Source organism: Tursiops truncatus, chromosome 6, assembly GCF_011762595.2.
Source record: "Tursiops truncatus isolate mTurTru1 chromosome 6, mTurTru1.mat.Y, whole genome shotgun sequence".
NCBI classification, from domain to species: Eukaryota; Metazoa; Chordata; class Mammalia; order Artiodactyla; family Delphinidae; genus Tursiops; species Tursiops truncatus.
Window position 1 is genome coordinate 47,642,453 of NC_047039.1, and position 23,335 is coordinate 47,665,787.

The 23,335-nt window shown below is 38.2% G+C and overlaps 1 protein-coding gene and 1 long non-coding RNA gene across 3 annotated transcripts in view; one reads left to right on the plus strand and one right to left on the minus strand.

Annotated features, from left to right (window-relative positions):
* Positions 1-2,355: 2,355 nt before the first annotated feature.
* Positions 2,356-8,279, minus strand: LOC117312621 (uncharacterized). The gene is made up of 3 exons (XR_004527000.2): positions 8,138-8,279; positions 7,763-7,893; positions 2,356-3,494 (listed from the first exon to the last, which is right to left on the minus strand). It is a non-coding gene; the product is annotated as an uncharacterized lncRNA (long non-coding RNA).
* Positions 8,280-8,639: 360 nt separating this feature from the next.
* Positions 8,640-23,335, plus strand: part of HAUS6 (HAUS augmin like complex subunit 6) — a 43,532-nt gene continuing 28,836 nt past the window's right edge. The window contains exons 1-7 of one of the 2 annotated variants that reach the window (XM_019934878.3): positions 8,640-8,772; positions 13,241-13,336; positions 14,658-14,736; positions 15,247-15,379; positions 17,922-18,069; positions 19,671-19,736; positions 20,041-20,089. In XM_019934878.3, the coding sequence (XP_019790437.2) occupies positions 8,645-8,772; positions 13,241-13,336; positions 14,658-14,736; positions 15,247-15,379; positions 17,922-18,069; positions 19,671-19,736; positions 20,041-20,089 (699 nt within the window). In that variant the 5' untranslated portion in view covers positions 8,640-8,644. The remainder of the gene's footprint in view (positions 8,773-13,240; positions 13,337-14,657; positions 14,737-15,246; positions 15,380-17,921; positions 18,070-19,670; positions 19,737-20,040; positions 20,090-23,335) is intronic. The other variant, XM_019934879.3, reaches the window with a different exon arrangement.

Consider the following 23,335-nt stretch of genomic DNA (forward strand, 5'->3'; position numbering starts at 1 on the left):
CGGAGGCTGGGTGCTCAAGTGGAAAAGGCAGACTAGGAATATCACACCCTCAATTGATGATAAGATAGTAAGAGGCAGGCAGCCCATGGCCCTGTTGAATTTGACAGGTGAGATTGCTGATTAACACAACGCATCTTTAGTTGTTAAGATTGTCAGGAAGATGGCTAAGTGGAATGATAGGGTGGCAGTGTGAAAGCACAGTGTTTGGGGGAGGGGAGACAATTGCCTGGGATTTCTCCTCCATGCTTAACTTGCTTAAACTGGGCCTACAGATTAGAGAGAAATGGGATATAATATAATGAAAGGTTTTAAGTCTCACAGAGGAGCCTCGTCTTGTTGTAGAATAGACCTAGGTTGTTTAGTTCGGTACAGATTTTATGAAAGTGCTGTTTGAGAGAGCCATATTAACGATATGAGAGCCATATCATAATATCTATGTTTTTTGGCTAACACTGAAAAAAATGTTTTCTAGAATTTAAGAAAGTGAGGAAGGTAGTAGATAGTGTTGTTAATTGATATTTTACAAGAGTAATGAATAGTTTAAATGGTGCTTTTGTGTAAATGTCAGTGATGAAGAAATGGTTACCATGTAAATTATCTTTTCATTTCTCTTGGGTATATACCTAGGAGTAGAATTACTAGTGGGTCATATGGTCACTCTATGTTTAATCGTTTGAGGAACTGCCAGACTGTTTTCCGAAGTGGCTGCACCATCTTACTTTCCCACCAGTAGTACATGAGGGTTTTGATTTCTCCATATCCTCGCCTACACCTGTTATCTGACTTTTTGATTCTAGCCGACCATTTTTTTTCTTTATTTTTTTCTAGCCAACCAGTTAAATTATAACTTAGCATTAATAGGAGTAGATGTTGAATAGTACGAATCAAGCACTTTTCCCTTTTCGTTGTCTACTCAGGTTAGAGCACAGGACAACTCAGTAAGGAGGTAGCTAATGTATCTATCAGACTGACTCCCTTGTATGAAATGGCCCTAGTGAGCTCTCAGCATGGATAAAACCATGCTGTCTGTCAGTGAGCATTCCTCTTCCCTCCTTATCTATGCCAGGGATTATCAACTGGGGACACTGATGAAATGCAGATTCCTGGGTTCCACCCCTACAGAATCTGGTTAGTAGGTCTGGAGGTAGTACCAGGCATCTGCACTTTAAAAAAGCATCGCTTAAAAAAAAAAAATAAAAAAGACATCCTAGGTGATTCTAATGCAGGTGGTCCAACGATCATACTTTCAGAAATGAAGGAAACAGGAAACAAATGATTTTAATCTGAAACAAAGATAGGGCTAGGGTTACCAACAGTCCTACTCTTTCCAAACAAGAAATCTGGTGTGGGCTCCATAAAATGTCTTACTTTAAAAAGAGCTGCACGACTTCCCTGGTGGCACAGTGGTTAAGACTCTGCACTCCCAAGGCAGGGGGCCTGGGTTTGATCCCTGGCCAGGGAACTAGATCCCACATGCATGGTGCAACTTGCATGCCACAACTAAGGATCCCACATGCTGCAACTAAGGAGCCCACGTGCTGCAACTAAGGAGCCCGCCTGCCACAACTAAGACCTGACGCAACCAAAATAAATAAATTAATTAATAAATTTAAAAAAAAGAGCTACTCTTAATTTACTTTAGTTAACAAGACCCTTGGGAATTCCCTGGTGGTCCAGTGGTTAGGACTCTGCACTTTCACTGCTGAGCCTGGTCAGGGAGCTAAGATCCCACAAGCCACGCAATGTGGCCCCCAAAAAATAATAATAAAAACAAAATTTAACAAGACCCTTGGTGTAGACTCCATAAAATGTCATTTTAGAAAGACCTACTCTAATTTACCTTAATTTTAAAAATTTTGTATTGAAGTATAGTTTACAATATTAGTTTCAGGTGTACAACATAGTGATTCGAAGTTTTTGTACATTACACACCATACAAAGTTATTATAAAGCATTGACTATATTCCCTGTGATGTACATTATATCCCTGTGACTTATTTATTTTATAACTGCTAGTTTGTACCTCTTAATCCCCTTCATCCCTCTCCCCTCTGGCAACCACTGGTTTGTTCTCTTTATCTGTTTCTGTTTTGTTACATTTGTTCATTTATTTTATAGATTCTACATATAAGTGATATCATGCAGTATTTGTCTTTCTCTGTCTGACTTACTTCACTTAGCATAATACCCTCCAGGTCCATCCATGTTGTTGCAGATGGCAAGATTTCATACTTTTTTTTTATGGCTAATATTCCATTGTGTGTGTGTGTGTGTCTATCCATTCATCTGTTGATGGGCACTTAGGTCGCTTCCATATCTTGGCTATTGTAAATAATGCTGCTATGAACATTGGGATGCATATATATTTTCATTTTATTCAGATAAATACCCAGAGGTGGAATTTCAGGATGTATGGTAGTTCAATTGTTAATTAAAAAAAAAAATTTATTTATTTGGCCACGTTGGGTCTTAGTTGCGGCAGGCGGGATCTTCCTTGCAGCATGTGGGATCTTTTTAGTTGTGGCATGTAGGATCTAGTTCCCTGACTAGGGATCGAACCCAGGCCCCTGCATTGGGAGCAAGGAGTCTTAACCACTGGACCATGAGGAGAGTCCCTAATTGTTAATTTTTTGAGTAATCTCCATACTGTTTTCCATAGTGGCTGCACCAGTTTACATTCTCTTCAACAGGGCATGAGGGGTCCCTTTTCTTCACATCTTTGCCAACACTTGTTATTTTTTGTCTTTTTGATGATAACTATTCTGACAGGTGTGAAGTGATACCTCATTGTGGTTTTTCTTTTTAATAAATTTATTTCTTTTTAATTTATTTTATTTTTGGCTGCACTGGGCCTTCGTTGCTGCCAGCAGGCTTTCTCTAATTGCAGCGAGCAGGGGCTACTCTTCCCCTTGCGGTGCGCAGGCTTCTCATTGTGGTGGCTTCTCTTGTTGCAGAGCACAGGCTCCAGGCGTGCGGGCTTCAGTAGTTGTGGCATGCTGGCTCAGTAGTTGTGGCTCATGGGCTCTAGAGCACAGGCTCAGTAGTTGTGGCGCACGGGCTTAGTTGCTCTGCGGCATGTGGTATCTTCCCAGACCAGGGCTCGAAGCCATGTCCCCTGCATTGACAGGCAGATTCTTAACCACTGCGCCAGCAGGGAAGCTCTCTCATTGTGGTTTTGATTTGCATTTCTCTGATGGTTAATGATGTTGAGCACTTTTTCCTATACCTGTTGGCCATCTGTATGTCTTTGGGAAAATGCCAATTCAGGGCCTCTGCCCATTTCTTAATTGGATTTTTGGCTTTTTGATATTGAGTTACTGTCTGAGTTTTTCCTGTATTTTGGATATTAACCCCTTATGGGACATATCATTTGTAAGTATCTTCTCCCATTCAGCAGGTTGCCTTTTCATTTTGTTGAAGGTTTCCTTCACTGTGCAGAAGCTTTTTAGTTTGATTTAGTCCCATTTGTTTATTTTTGCTTTTGTTGTCCTTGCCTGAGGAGACAGATAAAAAAATATATATATTACTGAGACTAATGTCAAGGAGTGTGTATTGCCTATGTTTTCTTCTGGGAGTTTTATGCAAATTAGAAAATGGCACCTTATCCTCAACACTTGTAGTGCCACCTTCTGGAAAATTGTCATAATAAATACAGGAATCAGTGAAGTTTATGAATGAGTGGTGCCCCCTTATGGTTGTATGGTGAACAACCTGCAAAAATTATGCAACTCCCTGGAACCCTGGCATGGTCACTTGGTTTTCTTGAAAAGAGTGTCCTTGCAGGGAGGGACTATGGTTATTTCAGCAAGCATGTGATTCTGAGTTTGGCCTCAGAATGCCTGATGGGCATTCTCAGCAAGAGACTCCTTACACTCTTTCTTTGATGGTCCAAACTATTGTTGTTTATGTCAATGGAAAAGGAATTTATCTTATAAATCTGTGAAGTGATTTCTCTTGTGCCACATTTCTAAAAACCCTATGGAGATGGTCAGGCACAACCACTACATTTTAAATTAAACTCGCCATGGAAACTTGATAGACTGTGGCTACTTCTTAGCTGCTCCACCCTCCCCTATTTCCTTCCCAGCCCCCCAAATAGGTTTTGGTGATGGTCCTGAATAATGAAAATTATATACTCTGATTCATTCTGGATATATGGAAGATGAATTATCCATATGGCTCTCCTAAATCATCTCAAGGACTAGAGCTACTTTTTTTGATGGTTGGTGAGGCTTTTTTCCTAAATCCTAAGTGTGGAATCTCCAATCTTCTGCAAAGAACTCTACTGTAGGCCAGTAGTTACCTGATCTATAGGCGACTTTGGAGGTTTGTGTGTGTAAGAGGGTGGTATTTAAGAAACTGAAGAGAATGAAATTTATTGAGCACCTTTTACAAGCTAGGCGTATACTATCTTTACTCCTCATTTGCAATGCAGTCAATTTGGTATTTTCCTCACTTGACAGGTGAGGAAACTGAGGTTGAAAAGAGGTAAGTAGAAGAGTGGGGATTTAGTCCAATGTCTTACTGATGTCAAAGAGCTTATTTTTTCCATTCTAGCAATCTAGCCACTGATAGGAGAGAACTGCTGATTGCTTCGTTATTTGGGGTCCAGAAAATCCCTCTCTCTCTATCTTCTTGTGTTATAGCTTCCTGTTCTATTTTACATTTATTAAAAACAGAGTGATAATGGATGTTAAAATATACATTTAATAGAAATAGATCCGAACAGAGAGCTAAGCAAGGTACATCTTTTAACTTAAAAAGGCTAAAATTGCAATAGTTGACTTGCCTGGGTAATGCCCTGAATCAATTTATATAAGCAGTGTTGGCTTTTGTGGATGTCAGATTGGGTATAATCTTTGAAAAGCGAACATTCATGAAGATCTAGAATGTAGGTTGATCTCCCCAAATAGAAAGCTCAGGAATAAATAGTGGAAGTGTTTACCTCAGACCAAACAGTCCTCTGAGCTCCTGAGTTCTTACGGAAAAGTGCAATAACGGCCACAAACAGCCAGGTAAGGGGCCCAAGAAAAAGCAAGATTCTCGCTTCGTGTTTTGTTTTGTTTTGTTTTTTAACTGTTTTTAAAAATTGTGGTCAAATGTACATACCATCAAGGGTACCATTTTAGCCATATTCTCAAGCGTACATTTGTAGTGTTGTGCAGCCATCACCACTATCCATTTCCAGAACTTTATTATCATCCCAAGCATAAACCCATTAGACAATAATTCCTCATTTTCCCTTCTATTTTTCGATGGATATTTTTTGTTGTTGTTACTGTTAGTTTTTTTGCCTCTGTCAGGTAATCAGCTAATTTTTTCCTCTGCTATCAAGATTTAGCCTTCAGTAACTTGTTATACCTTACTAATTTTCTGCTTCTAATCTTCTGTTGGTTAAGAAATATTACTTGGCTTATCAAAATGGTATGCAAAGTAACGGTTAATAGAACTTCTTATCCCTAAAAGCCTTTCCTATGCAGAGAAGAGCTAGGGCTTTGTGATGGCTCTTTCAACTATTCAAAGACCTTTTTGCTTCCTTAGTTCCTAGACACTTCCCAAAGGGTTTATAGGATGGAAAATCAAACTTATGGAAAAGAGGAGTATTATTGGTTTTAAGAGAATAATAGATAAATAGACAGATGAATAACCAGAAATGCTTTATAGCTTGTAGTTTCAAAAGCTTTCATTTAATTTGTTCTACCACTAGTTGGTTTCCTTTTAAAGAGAAGTTTCCTTAGTGCTTTTATAATATTAGTGAATTGTGGAAATAAGACTATAAACATATCGAAGACAGCATAGTTATGGACAAAGTAAGGTTCATGCACATGCAGTAATTTATGTTTCTAAGAGCTCACCTGGACTTGACAACTCACTTCATTAGTGTTTGTTTTAATATCCAAGATTCTTCTTTTACAGGTACTAGATTTCAGTGTCACAGACTTGACATCTGAGGCTGATGAAATTCCAGATATTATAGCTTTGGAAGAGGAGGATGGACCAAGTCATTCACATGCCAATGGCCCTCAGCCTTCTTAGGGCAAAATGTTGAATAACTAATAAGAAAAATCTCCTTTTGCTGAATACACAGTTTGTGTCACATTAAATTTCATGTTTGCTCATGTGTTTATTCCTGTGGCTTTGGGGATTAATCTATTGGGAGTTAATCTCTTTCTTGGCTACTTGGTCTTAATTGTAATGAAACTCTGATTGACCCAAACTTCTGTAAAAGAGTCTCGTTCTGCATCATATATTATTTTATATAATTCTTCAAAGTTTAATCTTTGAAATGCCTATAATAAAAATGGGCTTATAATCTTGAATCAGAGTGTTTTTTTTAAACACTGATATAGTGGACTTCTTTTTTCCTCCCAGGATTCATTCCTGTTTCTTTTGGTAACAGCACCTTTATGGGTTTTTTTGGGGGTGTGGTCTCAGTGCATCTGCTAGTCAAGGTCTTTTTGCTTTCCCCTGGCCTAGGGGGTAGGCATATGACTAAAAAACAGGTCACTTGGGAGGAAGCATATCATGATGGGTAAAGGCTCAGACTCTGGATTCCAATCTTGGCTCTTCTACTTTCTAGTTATGTTACTTTAAACAAATAACTTAGTTTCTCTGTACCTCAATTTCCTCATCTGTAAAATAAGGATAATAGTAGGTTTGTTATGAAGAATAAACATTTATAAAATCTTAGAGCAATGCCTGGCACAGAACAACATTAAATAAGTATTAGTTAAATAAATTGTAGAAACAATGGCCAAACCAGTATTGAGGAGCACCCCCAGTGTCCAGATTGTAATTCTTTTTCATTTGTCAGAAAGAGGAATTGTAATACCTTTTCCCACTAAAAGAAATCAGTGCTTCTTGGAGAAATGGCTGATTCCAGGTGTGAGGCAGGAAATGTACAAAATGAGCCTTGAACTTCTTGCTATTTCAGGTAGAAAAGAAGCTGATTTATTGGGAGAGGTTCCATTAATTGGTTCCATTAATTGGAAGAGGTTCCAATTAACTAAAGATGGGACAATCTGAACTTCAATAAGGATAATAATTGCAATAGATTGAACCCCATCAAATATGAACCCCATCAAAATCTAAATATATCTCTATCTATCTATCTATATAAGCAACCTAATTGGTCACTTTCAGGGGATGATAACAAACCAATTATTATCTTGAAAACTGGTAAATAAAATGAAAGAATCGGGACTTCCCTGGTGGTGCAGTGGTTAAGACTCCGCACTCCCAATGCAGGGGGCCCGTGTTCATTCCTTGGTCCAGGAACTAGATCCCACATGCATGCCACAACTAAGAGTTTGCATGCTGCAACTAAGGGTTCGCATGCCACAACTAAGGGGCCCTCGAGCTGCAACTAAGGAGTCCACCTGCTGCAACTAAGACCTGATGCAACCAAATAAATAAATAAATAAACAAATATAAAAAAAGTAAAAGATTAGGGCTGGAGGTACAGTTTACAAAAAAATAAAATGAAAGAATCAAGAATTTATCCTTTTTGGGAATTCCCTGGCGGTCCAGTGGTTAGGACTCTGTACTTCCACTGCAGGGGGTGCAGGTTCCAGGAACTAGGATCCTGCAAGCCGCACATGGTGTGGCAAAAAAAATTAAAAAAGAATTTATCCTTCTTTATGTCTTCATCACTAGGTAAACAAATAGTAAATGAGGGAAAATCTCTCTCATAAAAGTATTCCTTCTGACAAATGAAAAAGACATGATATCTTAGTCAGTTAGGACTGCTATAACCAATTACCTTAGACTGAGTGGTTTAAACAACAGACATTTATTTCTCACAGTTCTGGAGGCTGGAAGTCTGAGATCAGGGTGCCGGCAGAGTCAGGTTTTGGTGAGGGCCCCCTTCTGGGTGGCAGAGAGTTGACTTCTCTTTGTATCATCACATGGTGAAAAGAGCAGAGAGAGGAAGCAAACCCTCTTGTGACTCTTATAGTTCTATGCATGAGGGCTTCACCCTTATGACTGCATCTAATCCTAATTACCTCCCAAAGACCCAACCTTCTAATACCATCACATTGAGCAATAGGGTTTCAACATATGAATTTGGCGGGGGGGACACAAACATTCAGCCCATAACAAATGACAAATGAGAATTTCAACATTTTGCAATCACCTGTGAATAATGGAAAAATGATCAGAAAACGCAAAGCCGCAAGACGCCAGCAAAACCCCGCAATCACGAGGAACTTCGCCAGCCCCGCAATGCCTTGTGGGTCTTGTATGCTCTCGGCTGGTCTTAACCGGAAAAGACCGAGGCCAGGGTGCATTGCATGGCGGGAGACGGTCCTCTAAAGAAGCGCCTCCTCCTCCGGAAGCCGGGCAGCGCCGGCGCAAACCGTTCTTTTGGAGGCGCGGGACGCTTCTTTTGTGGTGACCTCGCTTAGGCCGCTGTGCCGTACAACCGGTAGAGGCTCTGTTTCCCTGAAACTTTAGAGTCTCAGGCCATTTGAGGCATTTGAGGCCATTTGAGGCGAAATGGTTCCGGACGAGAGAGGATCAGGCGGTGGCAATGGAGGGGCCGCCGCCATCTCAGGCTGCCCGTAGGGAAAAAGCCTGAGGGGCCCTCGCAGTCGTTGGAGCCTGCGCTTTCTTCCTTTGCTGGGCCCTGCCTACTGCGAAGATGAGTTCGGCCTGGGTCCCTTCTTTCGAGAAGGAGCATCTCTGGATGTATCTGCAGGCGCTCGGCTTCGAGCCGGGCTCGGCGACCGTAGCCGGTGGAAAGATCGTGTCGCACACGCACCTCGGAGTGTAAGGAGGCCGGGGCCGACGGGGCGGGGGAGTCTGAGCCTGGCCGTGCTGGCGTGACCCGCCTTGTTGCGGACCTCGTAGGTTGATGAATTAAGTAGTCGGTTACTGGGGCCCGGCACTGGCTGCAGAGTTCCTGCTTCCAGTGGCAGCCAGCCTGGTGGCAGGAGACTGTCTGTTACGGGACCTTGCCGGGAGCGCCTTGTAGGGGAGTAGAGTCTGCAGTTGGGGCGAAACTGAAGGGGCGGCTTATTCCTGCTTTGGTAGTGAAGCTGGGTGTTCTGTGAAGTCGAGGGAGAGGTGGCGGTTTGGTAACGGAGGGACTTGGGAACGCCTTCCGTTAGGTGCAAACGCCTTTAGGACTCGAGGGAGACTTTCAAGGTAGTTGATCTTTAGTTTATAATTTTCACTAACTGAAATAGCAGGCTGAAGGCTGCCACAGTTAGCAAAAAACTAGTAGAGAGTGGTATTAAGATGAAAAGTGAAAAAAAGCCCCTTCCTGCTTTGCTACAGATGTTACAGATCTCATCATAAAACTTAATGCTTGGGCTTCCCTGGTGGCGCAGTGGTTGAGAGTCCGCCTGCCGATGCAGGGGATGTGGGTTCGTGCCCCGGTCCGGTCCGGGAAGATCCCACATGCCGCGGAGCGGCTGGGCCCGTGAGCCACGGCCGCTGAGCCTGCGCGTCCGGAGCCTGTGCTCCGCAACGGGAGAGGCCACAACAGTGAGAGGCCCGCGTACCGGAAAAAAACAAAAAACTTAATGCTTTGTTTATATTTCTATGTCTTAACTTATCAACTTTAGACAGTCTCTATTATCTTGGCCACTATAGGCCAAGGAAAATTTGGGATACATAGACTATCTCCTGTTCTCAACCTTCTTGACTTTTGTAATTACGTTATTTCCGTTTTTCTTGTGGCAGTATTTAAATGATGTGCTTAGACCTCTGTTTCTTGGTGTATCAATCTCAAAAGTATCTCTGGATTCCCCACGATGTAATTTCACAGTGAAGGCTGCTATTTATACGATAATTAGCGCACCTACACTTACCTACCCTCTGCCTTCTCCCTCTTGACTTTTTTCAGCTGTGTTAGAACTGTTTTACTGTCAAGGTTTAGAGCTGTAATTAAGTTTTGTTTGGTAACTGTTTGGAAGTTACTACTATTTATATGTAGAAAGGTTTTGTCTAGAAGTCTAGTCTAAAAATTGACAACCAGTGGGTAGCATTTTTCAGGTTATGATTATATATTAATAAATGTGCCACCTATCTCACATGATTTGATGCCCCACCATATGGCAGAAAAACTTAAAGCTTCTCCCAGGCCTCCACTGAGGATGGTTCCCGTTGCCACTGCATCCTCTCTATTGTTTTGGCAATCTTAGTTTTCTCTGCTATGGCTTATTCAATTGCAGTCTTCTTTCTGCCTTTGAAAATTAAATAAAATCTGCCAAGTTCTGGTTCAGTGATGATAGTTTTTTTTTTAAACATTGTTATAGATTCACTGCCCCCCTCCCATGTCTTTAGAGTTGTCTCAGTTGGTTAGTGGGAGGGATATACTAAAACAGATGTCCCCTTTAAAATGCTTTAAGCAAGAATGTGGCATCAAATTTACTTCAAAATTAAAACATTTTTTTGATTCACTTATGTTTACATATGTTAGAATTCATTCTTTTTGGTGTGCAGTTGTATGTGTTTCTAGTTTCTGTGAGCATGTAATTGTGTAGCCACTTTTCTTATAAAGTTAAATGTACATTTAACATATGATCCAGCAATTCCATTCCTAGGCATCTGCCCAAAAGATTTGCATTTTGGAAAAATCATTCTGGTTGCATTACAGAGAATGGATTAGAGGGGGAATCAGGGCTTTGCAGTTAGGTAGACGTAAACTAAGGAGTCAGTGGGAATGGAAAGGAAAGGTGATTCATTCATTTGTAGGTTTTTTTTTTTGCTTGGAAGGTGATTCGCTTTTATTTATTTTGCCAGTGAATGTGTAAGAGCAACATATACATTCTTTTGTCATCTATTTAGGAAAAATTTTGAAAGCTGAAGGATAATGTCGAGCCATATTCACTATGAGATATAAGCCTAAACAAAGTTTCTATTCCAAGGAAGAAAAAAAAATCCAGTTTTCCCAAAGGAAAACTTTGTCTGCTTTCCTTACATTGAAATGCAAGTATTGCTGAAAACCAGTTTTTAATCCTCCACCTGACACACAGCCTGAAGTGTAATTAGCTAAGTTTGCAAGAGGGGGTTATTTTGTTAGGGTCCAAGATGTGTCTTTATCACACATCATTGTGTGTGTTTGTTTATTTATTTATTTATTTTGGCTGCGTTGGGTCTTTGTTGCTGTGTGCAGGCTTTCTCTAGTTGTGGTGTGCGGGTATCTCATTGCAGCGACCTCTCGTTGCAGAGCCTGGGCTCTAGGCACGCGGGCTTCAGTAGTTGTGGCACACGGGCTCAGTAGCTGTGGCTCGTGGGCTCTAGAGCGCAGGCTCAGTAGTTGTGATGCACGGGCTTAGTTGCTCTGCGGCATGTGGGATCTTCCTGGACCAGGGCTCGAACCCATGTCCCCTGCATTGGCAGGCGGATTCTTAACCACTGTGCCACCAGGGAAGTCCCGCAATGTGCTTTTTACAAGCAGACTTGTGGACCATGACTAAAGGACATGTACAGATTCCAGTTCAATACATGACAAGGCATTTAAGGGGCTGCCAATAGAGCTGACTTTTTGATTATTCTAGAAAGTAGAGACTCATCAACGAACACAGTAATCCCACTCTGCAAAGCTGGAGGCTGGCTAAAAGGAGCATTCCCACCAGACTTTCTGTGCCATAGCAAAGGAGATGCAGAGTCTGTGGCTGGGTACACTAAGACATTGTTAGACCTACTGTACAACTGTGCACTTCATAACAGGGTAAAATTGCAGTAGTAAATTGTCTAACATTTTTCTGAGGTTATATTCCATAAGCTTAAAATTCAGATGTACTTATTTAAAGCATTTAAAACATTGGGTTCTAAGAATGTTTATGCATAAGGTTAATATCTGCCCTATAGAGATTTATATATTTCTGAACAAATACCTCCAGTTTATCTGAATGCATCGGTTTTGGACCAGCAGCTCCTGGCATTGGGAGAGCTGGGTTTCCAGAAATCAGCACAGGTACATTTGGTAAAAGTTTGGCAGGGACCAGGCCCATCCCAGGATGAGGTAAGTAGGGATTGAAAGCCATGGCAGGATTAGCTTCCAGGGATGGAGTCACAGGAAAAGACGTAAGTGATGACATTTGAGCATTTTGGAGCATAAACTGCATCTGCTGGGTGAACATGGCTGCAGCAGTCTTTTGTTGAATCAGATTGTTCCGTCCATTAATTTCCAGCTGCATTTTTAAATGTGGAGGAGGGTGAAGGTACTTGCAGTTCTCTCTAGCACACCGACCCTTAAGGTCATAAGCAGCCCCCTCCATGGAATCAGCCCAGGCTCTACTAGGCCTTCAGTTGCCCGAAGCAAAGCAGAAGGCACTCTCAGCCCCCCATTCATTTGTTTATTCAACAGATATTAATTGAACACAGTATTGGACCTGGGTATACAGTGGTGAACAGAGCAAACGTGAACTTTTCCCTTATAAAATTTCAGTCCAGTGGGTGAGCAAACCTTTAACAAATATCTTTTTAAAAATTAGAAGTGTTGAAGAGAACAGGATACTCTATGAAAAAAATAGCAGGTTTGAGAGATGATAAGGAGGTAGGAACTTCATTTGTATTTGTTGAGGAATAGAAACATTCCAAGGATAAAAGAGTTGTTTGACAAAAGGATAAGCATGGGAATTTTAATGTTAACTCTTTTTTCCAACTCAAAGCTTATTTCAGGAAAATAGCTTTATGTGTTCACGGGAGTACTCAGATCTATTTGTCATGTCATCTGTATTATGCAGATAATCAAACTGCTTTCTAATGTTGTTGGGATTAGATAAAATACTTCATGTTAAAGCTGCAAGCACAGCTATTAACTTCATATGATTGCAGTGAAGATTAGATGAGTTGCTGCTTGTAAAAGGCTTAATTAAAATAATATCTGATAAATAATAAACTCAATAAATATTTAGCTGTTTTTATTGTCAGAAAATGTTGGTGGGTATCATCATTTTCACCATATGTTAGACCATGGTTTTCTCTCTACCTAATTAGTCTTTCCTTTTCTTTTTGTAGAATGTTTTCATTGCAGTAAAGCCAATTCTTCTAGTTTTCTTCTAATCGATCTACATTTTCAGAATGAAAACAAAAACTTGTATGTGTTTAATTGTTTATAAATATATACATGAATTAGAAAAATTAATTTGCCTTGACCTCTTGAACAGAATGAAAAATATTAATAGGCCAGACTCTTAAACAGCTTTTGATGATGCTTAGTTTTATTAACCTTTTTCTTTTTTCTTTTTTTTTTTCCTACTTCTATTTCTTTTTAAACCATTAGGAACATGTTTGACAAGTTGAACCGTGATGCCTTTCAGATAGTTTCTTATTTTTTGTTTCAAACGCTTGACCAGTCTCTCACTAAAGAAGTTTTCAAGTGAGTAAAAGTTATTTCATTTTCTTTTTGTAGGGGATTTAAAAAGGGATTAAGACTTTATATAAGCCAGAATTTCAACTTTGGACTTCAACTATTATTTTGAATGGATGTTATAAAAATTAGGCTTGAGTCTTACAAATTTAGTACTTAACCTTTATAAATCTGAGTGATTTTTTTTTTGTAAAATTATTGTAAATTAAAATAAAAATATAAAAATGTGAATATTCACTAGCCTTGGTTCTAAGTTATTTTGCATGTGATTTGGGTTTCATCTATAAGAAAAAGTGTTCAAATTTGTTTTAATATTTATATTGTGCCCTCATCCTCTTATATAGTAAGTCCATTGTTTAGGGCATTGTTTTTATTTGTGATAATTTATTTTTAATATTTTGCCTTCAGTTAAAGTTATGAGTGACCAGGAGAACAAGTGTATTTGAAACATATTTTCGAAATCCCTATCATTAAGGTATAGGGCTTCCTCTGCTCAAATAAAAATAGATTTTTTGATTTTTTTTCTAGATTATAAACAAAATACAGCTTACTTTAACCAGTTCAGCAAATACAGGAAACGTTAAAGAAGGAAGTAAAAATTATTCCTAAACCCAACTAGAGAATATCACTGTTGACATTCCAGCTTTTTAGTCTTTTTTTCTTTGCATACTTAATTTTTTTCTATGAATATAGCATGTAAGTTATGCTATAGAAATACAAAAAAAAATGGGGCCCTAATCAAATAATTGCCTCATAATAAAAATTTAGACAAAACATTATAAGGAGAAAGCAATAGGCAAATTTTAAAGTTCATTATTTTTGACTAAAACTGAATTTTTAATAATTTCATATCTTGTTTGTCCACAAAACAGTAGCACCCCTCACTGTAATATAGGTTATCTCTAGGGGTCATGATCTCTTATGCCATTCTTTCTGTGCTTTTCATGTGTAACCATGTGTTTTTCTCTTTTTCCCCAGGCATTAATTATTATCCTAATTTATTTATACCATCTTTATGCATTAGTCCAGTGAATTCATTGAGAGTGTTGTCTTCTTTAGCTGATTTTCAGTAATTTTAATAGTGATTCTCCCTATATTTAACTTACATATTCATTGGTAATTTGCACTAAACTGAATTCAACTCTATAGATATTCATAAAGAAAAAGACCTAATTTCTTACAGGTTGGTGTTTCTCTTTAGTTGAAATTTATGAATGTTAGCCTTGATTTAGCATTAATATTTCTAGTATAGGAGATAATTTTGATGTTTTAAAGTTTTGCTGAGTTTGCTTTTTTATTCATAATTCTAATTTTTATTTTTGTTTTAAAGACTTTGTTGGCCTCCATTTGACCAAAAAAGTGATACTGAATTCCGAAAACATTGCTGTGAATGGTTAAAAAAAATTTCTGTAAGTATTTTCTTTCTGAAAGGTGCAAACGTTTAAGAGGTAATTTTTTTTCAGGCTTTATTGAGGTACATTAATTTTTTTAGAGGTGAAATCTTTTTAGTGCTTTTATGCTAACAGTATAAGCAAGAAATACTAATCAGGATAATACTTTCTGGTGGTTTTTGGTTGGGATTCTATATTTCTGGGAAGCCAGCTTTGTTGGCTAAGTGCATTAGAAATAGGTTTTTGAGTTCCTGGGAATTTATATCACAGTTTTTGTTTAAAGAAAATTTTTTTTTACCATAGATTATTTTAGCTTATGTCCCCAAATAGTATCAATAATTGTGGCTTTAAATTTTAATTGCTTTTTGTGACTGAGTCCACCAAGAGTTTAGAAGGATTCAAAAATTCAACTTGTGATTCAAATGGAATAATTCTGGTAAACCCTGTTATGCTTCAAAACAGTGTGATGTAAATATAAAGGTTGTTGTTGTTAGGGTCTTCAAATCATCTTGTTTCTTTTTTCCATAGGCTGAATGTGGAAGTAGCTTCCCTCAAGTTGTTGGTTCACTATTTCTTTCTCCTGGTGGTCCTAAGTTTATTCATCTGATGTATCACTTTGCAAGATTTGTTGCAATAAATTATATAAAAACCCATTCTAAAAGTAAGTTAAGCTCACAGTAGGAGTTTTTTTTGTTTTGATTCTTAAGTTTTTATTATTTTTTTATAATTTGTAAATCATTAAGAGATTTTAATAAAATAAAGTAAGATAAAAATATTACTTTACCTCAAAAGGCAAATGGTTAATATTTTATTGGAACTGTAGTTTGAAATCCTCTTGTAATGAACATAGGTAGCAATACAGATTATTTTCTTATGTTCTAATACAGGGGTTGGGAAACATTTTCTGTGTAAGGCCTGACAGTAAATATTTTATACTTTGTGAACCACATAAGAGTGTCTGTCACATATACCTGTTTGTGAGGGTTGTTAAATTTTTATTTTTTGTAATATAACCCCTTAAAATGTAGAAAGCAGTTCTAGCTTTCTGATCTCAGAAAAACAGCCAGTGGGCCAGGGTAGACCTGCAGGTTATAGTTTGCCTATAATTCATTGTATTAAATGTTGTGTTGAATTTGTTAGAGATTTATTTTGGCTACTGGCAATGTGTTGGAATATTTTGGTTCACAATTGCTGTTTTAAAGGGATTTGATCTATTTGCTAAATTATAGAAACAAAATATTGGATTTTTCACCTAAGACTTAAAAGAATGCTATTTGTAGCTTACTAAGTATGCTGCTCAGTTTAATTGAGTTATGCTCATAAAACATGGGAGGTAAAAGCTGGAAAAGTTGATGCAATAATAGCCCATCTTCCAATTTCTAGAGACAACCATTGCTTATATTTTGGTTTGTTTTCTTTTAGGTGTTTTTGTTGTTGTTTTTTTAAATGCACATATTATATGTTTTAATTATTTTGAATAAATGATAGATTCTCATGATTCAAAAATCAGGAAGTGAAAAGTCTGTCTTCCATCTCTAACTACCTAGTTTCCCTTCCCAGAAGCAACCGTTGTAATGAATAATACTAGCAAATGTGTATATATTCTGTTTTTTAAACCCTAAATGGTGACATACATCTGGGTTTGAATCTTGTGTTTTTTATGCAACAGTGTCTATTGGAGATCATCCCATGTCAGTTCATAGATCTTCCTTACTCTGTCTCTCTCTTAAGAACTGCATATTTGAATGGATGTGTCATAGTGTATTTAATCACACATTTGTTCTGAAATCAGCTCTGCTGACAGACAGTTGGCTTTTTTCCTAATCTTTTGCTATAAAAATAATGCTACAGTGACAAACTTTATACATATATCATTTTGTGTATGTACAAGTATATATTGTATGTGTGTGTGTGTATACATATATATGTATATATGCACTCAAACACATACCTTTTTTCCAGTTTATCTTCTGTGCGTGATTTTTTAAAACATGTACATGTGATCTTGCTTTATAAGCATTTACATATTTTATTTATTTTTTAAAAAAATTTATTTATTTATTTATTTTTTGCGGTACGCGGGCCGGGCCTCTCACTGTTGTGGCCTCTCCCGTTGTGGAGCACAGGCTCTGGACGCGCAGGCTCAGCAGCCATGGCTCATGGGCCCAGCCACTCCGCAGCATGTGGGATCTTCCTGGACCGGGGCACGAACCCGTGTCCCCCGCATCGGCAGGCGGACTCTCAACTACTGCGCCACCAGGGAAGCCCTACGTATTTTAAATTTAATGTAACATAAGCATTTTACCAGCTTTTCTGTTAGATTTATTCCAGTTACATGTAACCCAAACTATTTTATATGAATTATGTGTATTTGGATTTGGCAAGATTTATTGTACATAAGGCTTTTAAGCATGGGTTGTCATATTTCTCGTTTAAAGCAGTTTCATTCAACATATTCAGTCTCTAGGTGACTTCTACATCCAGCGAACTCATCCCCTGTTAAATATTTAGGCGTTTTGGTTATTTCTTTGCGGGTAATCTAGGGCCTGGATTTACAATGTTTAGTATGGTGTGGGGTCACTATTTTCCAGAATATCCACCTTTATTGTATTGAGCCATCTTAAAGTAGGATTTATTACATTTTATTACACGTGAAAACCTGGACTCTCAAATGTTTAGATGGATTGTTGTCAGGGTCTGCTTTGATCATTAGTAACATAGCCAAGAATTACTTGAGAAATAGAGATTGGTTTTATTTGGTTGTCTTGTCCTGTTGATCTTACTAGGAAGAAAAGTACGAAGCAATGAAGCAATGAAGGTGATGTGATCTCACCTCATCTCTTTTAATTGATTTTCTTCCTTTGTTGTTAAAAGATCAGTTGAGAAGTTGCTTATGTGTGATGATGTATTTGTTCATGGATGTATCACGCTGTGATAATAAGAATTACTTGGGGCACATGGACTCTGAGAATTTTTAATTATGTAAAATAACTCAACTTCAGATATCCTTTTTTATTGCCTCATTTAAAAATAGGTCATCCTTGCTTTTGCTGAAATTAGTTGTATCTTTTTGTGTATGTGGCATGCCAGATCTTAAGGAGTTGTTAGTTAAATGAGGTTGTTAATCTCTCAGTAATCTCACACTTTTATATTTATTAGCTTGTACGTCTAAGTTTTGTATATTTTATTTGTGTTCTGTGTAGATTCTTCTGTACATTTTACAGAGACATTTAACATAAAGCCACAAGATTTGCACAAGTGCATTGCCAGATGCCACGTAGCACGTAACAGATTTTTACAAATTTTGCAAAGAGAAGATTATGTTACCCGAAAATACCAGGAAAATGCACAGTAAGTAATACTTTGATAGTTAGAAAATGTAAATTCCTTTCTTTATGAACAAATGTCATCAGTATCCTTTCTTTTTTTTAACCCATTGGTGTATGCACTTTATTTTTAATTCTATCAATACTTATTTATTTATTTAATTTATTTTTGGCTGCGTTGGGTCTTCGTTGCTGTGCGCGGGCTTTCTCTAGTTGTGGTGAGTGGGGGCTACTCTTCATTGTGGTGCACGGGCTGTTCATTGCGGTGGCTTCTCTTGTTGTGGAGCATGGGTTCTAGGCGTGTGGGCTTCAGTAGTTGTGGCATGTGGGCTCAGTAGTTGTGGCACATGGGCTTAGTTGCTCCGCAGCATGTGGGATCATCCCGGACCAGGGCTCGAACCCGTGTCCCCTCTACTGGCAGGCAGATTCTTAACCACTGCGCCACCAGGGAAGTCCCTCATCAGTATTCTTTCAATGGCAATAATTCATGTCTACCTCAAAACCCCCTGGCTGTTATCTTTCCTTTTTTTTTTTTTCCCCCCTCGGTACGCGGGCCTCTCATTGTTGTGGCCTCTCCCGTTGCAGAGCACAGGCTCTGGACGCGCAGGCTCAGCAGCCATGGCTCACGGGCCCAGCTGCTCCGTGGCATGTGGGATCTTCCCAGACCAGGGCATGAACCCAGACCAGGGCATCTTGGCAGACTCTCAACCACTGTGCCGCCAGGGAAGCCCCTATCTTCCCATTTTAAAGCCTGATAACTTCTGAATAAAATGTTTTATAACTTTAGGCATACTGTAAATGAAAATTTAGAGAAAAGGAAGATATCATTTTAGTTCAAAAACTCAATTTCTTTAGGTGCTTTTTCTTTTAAACATGGAAATAAATTTTTAAGCTGTAATTATAGTGCTCATTCTATTTTGTATCCTTTTTTCTCTTAATATTTCATTCTATAAATTTTTCCATACTGCCATAATGTATTACTTTTAATTTCTACTTAGTGTCTTAGTTGAAGAGGTATTCCATAGTTTCTTTAGCCATTTTATACTGTCTTACATTTACATTCATCTATTCAGCACTTTTCTTTCTTGAGTTACTTCTGTGTGCTGGATATTAGTTATACACTAGTCCTACAGCATTAAACAAGACAAGCAAGGTTCTTACTCTCTAGACATAAATTGTGTCCAATTTTTTACAATTATAAACAACTATAGTAAGATAACTTTTTAAATGCTGTTTTCTATTCCCAAAGCTACAGAATCCTTTGACATCTCCTTAAAACTACAATGTTGCCTGTTTTAGGTAACATTTAAAATTATCCCCATGGTATGTGAGATAAGGATAAGAGAGCAGAGTAGTCTTAACTGACTTCCAACATTTTTACTTGAAGTCAGAGAGTGTATGAGCCAAGAAGTCCTGGTCCATTTCAATAGCCGCCTATATGTTAGACCACTCCTGTAAGTCTTAAAGGGAGTCTGGAGTCCCTTTATGACTGTCTGCTGGGTATAATTGGAAGAGTAGTCATCAGAGGCCTTGAGCAAAGATATGAAATGAGGGAAAATATCAAAGCGGGCTATACTAGTTAGTTGTAATAGATTTACAGTTGTCATTTTGTATGTTTTCTTCCAGATTATCAGTTAAACAAATACAGAATTTGAGATCAGAATGTATAGGACAGCAAAACGAGATAAAAAAGTAAGTGACTTTTAGAGTGGAAAGTTCCTTGAGATACTAGTTTAGCTTCCTGCATGTTACCGGTAAGGAAACTGAGATTAGTTAAAATAACGTATCAATAGCTGGTTGATAATAGGATGAGAACATAATTCTGATTCCTAGTCCAGTTCTTCTAATAAATTATGATAGCTTTGAGCTTGAATTTTACTTTTGCTTTTAATAGGTGGTTGTTAGCAGGTGGGTTTGCAGATTAATTAGCTCTTTGGATGGTAAATTACCATATGGTTTTTTTATTGACTAATGAGATTATTTAATTTTTAACTAGAATGGAACCCTATGATGACCAAAGTAATATACAAGAGAAAATTCAAAAGGTGAGACTTTTTTTTTGAATTTTATTTTACTTATTTTTTATACAACACGTTCTTATTAGTTATGTATTTTATACATATAGTGTATATATGTCAATCCCGATCTCCCAGTTCATCGCACCCCACCCCCCATTCCCCCCTTGGTGTCCATATGTTTGTTCCCTACATCTGTGTCTCTATTTCTGCCTTGCATACTGGTTCATCTGTACCATTTTTCTAGATTCCACATGTATGTGTTAATGTATATTTGTTTTTCTCTTTCTGGCTTACTTCACTCCATGTAAGACAGTCTCTAGGTCCTTCCACGTCTCTACAAATGACCCAGTTTCGTTCCTTTTTATGGCTGAGTAATAATTCATTGTATATATGTACCACATCTTCTTTATCCATTCATCTGTTGATGGGCGTTTAGGTTGCTTCCATGACCTGGCTGTTGTAAATAGTGCTGCAGTGAACATTGGGGTGCATGTGTCTTTTTGAATTATGGTTTTCTCTGAGTATATGCCCAGTAGTGGGATTGCTGGGTCATATGGTAATTCTGTTTTTAGTTTTTTAAGGAACCTCCATACTGTTCTCCATAGTGGCTGTATCATTTTACATTCCCACCAACAGTGCAAGAGGGTTCCCTTTTCTCCACACCCTCTCCAGCACTTATTGTTTATAGATTTTCTGATGATGCCCATTCTAACCGGTGTGAAGTGATACTTCATTGTAGTTTTGATTTACATTTCTCTAATAATTAGTGGTGTTGAGCAGCTTTTCATGTGCCTCTTGGCCATCTGTATGTCTTCTTTGGAGAAATGTCTATTTAGGTCTTCTGCCCATTTTTTAATTGGGTTGTTTGTTTTTTTAATATTGAGCTGCATGAGCTGTATATATATTTTGGAGATTATTCCTTTGTCCATTAATTTGTTTGCAAATATTTTCTCCCATTCTGAGGGTTGTCTTTTCGTCTTGTTTGTTTCCTTTGCTGTGCAAGAGCTTTCAAGTTTCATTAGGTCCTTTGCTGTGCAAGAGCTTTCAAGTTTCATTAGGTCCCATTTGTTTATTTTTGTTTTTATTTCCATTACTCTAGGAGGTGGGTCAAAAAAGATCTTGCTGTGGTTTATGTCAGAGTGTTCTTCCTGTTTAAGAGTTTTATAGTGTCTGGTCTCACATTTAGGTCTTTAATCCATTTTGAGTTTATTTGTGTATGGTGTTAGGCAGTGTTCTAATTTCATTCTTTTACATGTCCAGTTTTCCCAGCACTGTTTATTGAAGAGATTGTCTTTTCTCCATTGTATATCCTTGCTTCCTTTGGCATAGATTATCTGACCGTAGGTGAGTGGGTTTATCTGTGGGCTTTCTATCCTGTTCCATTGATCGATATTTCTCTTTTTGTGCCACTACCATATTGTCTTGATTACTGTAGCTTTGTAGTATAGTCTGAAGTCAGGGAGCCTGATTCCTCCGGGTCCATTTTTCTTTCTCAAGTTTGCTTTGGCTATTCGGAGTCTTTTGTGTTTCCATACAAATTGTAAACTTTTGTTCTAATTCTGTGAGAAGTGCTATTGGTAATTTGATAGGGATTGCATTGAATCTGTCAATTACTTTGGGTAGTATAGTCATTTTCACAATGTTGTTTCTTCCAATCCAAGAATATGGTATATCTCTTCATCTGTTTGTGTCATCTTTAATTTCTTTCATCAGTGTCTTATAGTTCTCTGAGTACAGTTCTTCTACCTTCTTAGGTAGGTTTATTCCTAGGTATTTTATTCTTTTTGTTGCAATGGTGAATGGGATTGTTCCCTTAACTTCTCTTTCTGAGAGACTTTTTTTTTTTTTTTTTTTTTTGTGGTTACGCGGGCCTCTCACTGTTGTGGCCTCTCCTGCCGCGGAGCACAGGCTCCGGACGCGCAGGCTCAGTGGCCATGGCTCACGGGCCCAGCTGCTCCGTGGCATGTGGGATCTTCCCGGACCGGGGAACGAACCCGTGTCCCCTGCATCCACAGGCAGACTCTCAACCACTGCGCCACCAGGGAAGCCCCAAGACAACTTTTGAAGGGAGGAATTTAATCTTTCTTTTGTGTTATGCAGTGTTTACTTAATTGAACTCGTATATCTCTCTTTGTAGCAGTGTTTTTGTTTTTCTTTTTTTTACTCATTATAAGTGACATATGTATAAAAGTATTAACAGGGTGCCTTTAGAACACTTGAATATAATGGAAAAATTAGCTTATAATCTATCAGACTAAATATATACAAAAGCAGTTTTAAATTAACCAGTTTAAATTTGGTTAATTTAAAATCTTTCATGCCAGCAGGGAAAATTCAGCTTGATTCTAACTTAATCAGTAATATTTATCTAATAAAATACATTACGTGAAGGCAGATGGTAAGTATGGAAGAACGATGAGAAGTCATGTTGAGGCTGACATGGCAGTAGAGAGGAATCTGGCAGATATAAATGATCTGAGGCTTTCAGAGGTTGGCTTTAACAAATGTGGGTAGGAGTGTTTTCTTATACCTTTGTGTTTGGATGAAATGTCTCTCAAGCTCTTTTGATTCCATGGTCACCAAGCTGCCTTGGGGTATTAATTTGGCTTTTTAGGCACTTTGTCACTGGAAAAGGTGAGTGCCCTCCTCAGGTAGTAATTATTCATTAATTCAGTGAATATTTATTGATCAACTGCCATTTGCTAGGCATTCTTCTAGATATTACGGACTAGAGCACTGAAGAAAACAGGCAGAGTCACTTCCTTTATGGAGCTTCCAGTTTAGTGAATATGAATATTCCTATCGCTGAATGTAGTATCTTTGATTGTAGGCTTAATAGGTTAGGTTGGTATGAAACCCGTTAGGAGTTTTCATAGCAGTCTCTCTTGAGTTTGGGTAATGTTCAGTTTTCCCTGAGTCCAGTCAACTTTGAGCCATTGAGAAGGTAAACTTTCTAGATTTGAAAAATCTGAGAACCAGATCCTGGATCTTTGTATGTTCACCAAGGAAATGCCATCCTATGAGATCTTTAGATGGCCAGCCAATGAGTCTTCCTTTGGGGAAACAACTTTACTTTGTACTGTGAGAAGACACAGACACTAACACAAATATAATTAGTGTATTTCCCCTCCTCTTTCCCACTTAAGTAAATTCTTTTGAGGCATAACATACATATAAAGACGTGCAAAAATCGTAAGTGTGAAGCTTGACAAAATTCACAAAGTGGACACATCCGTGTAACCAGCATCCAGTTAAAGAAACAGAATGTTACCG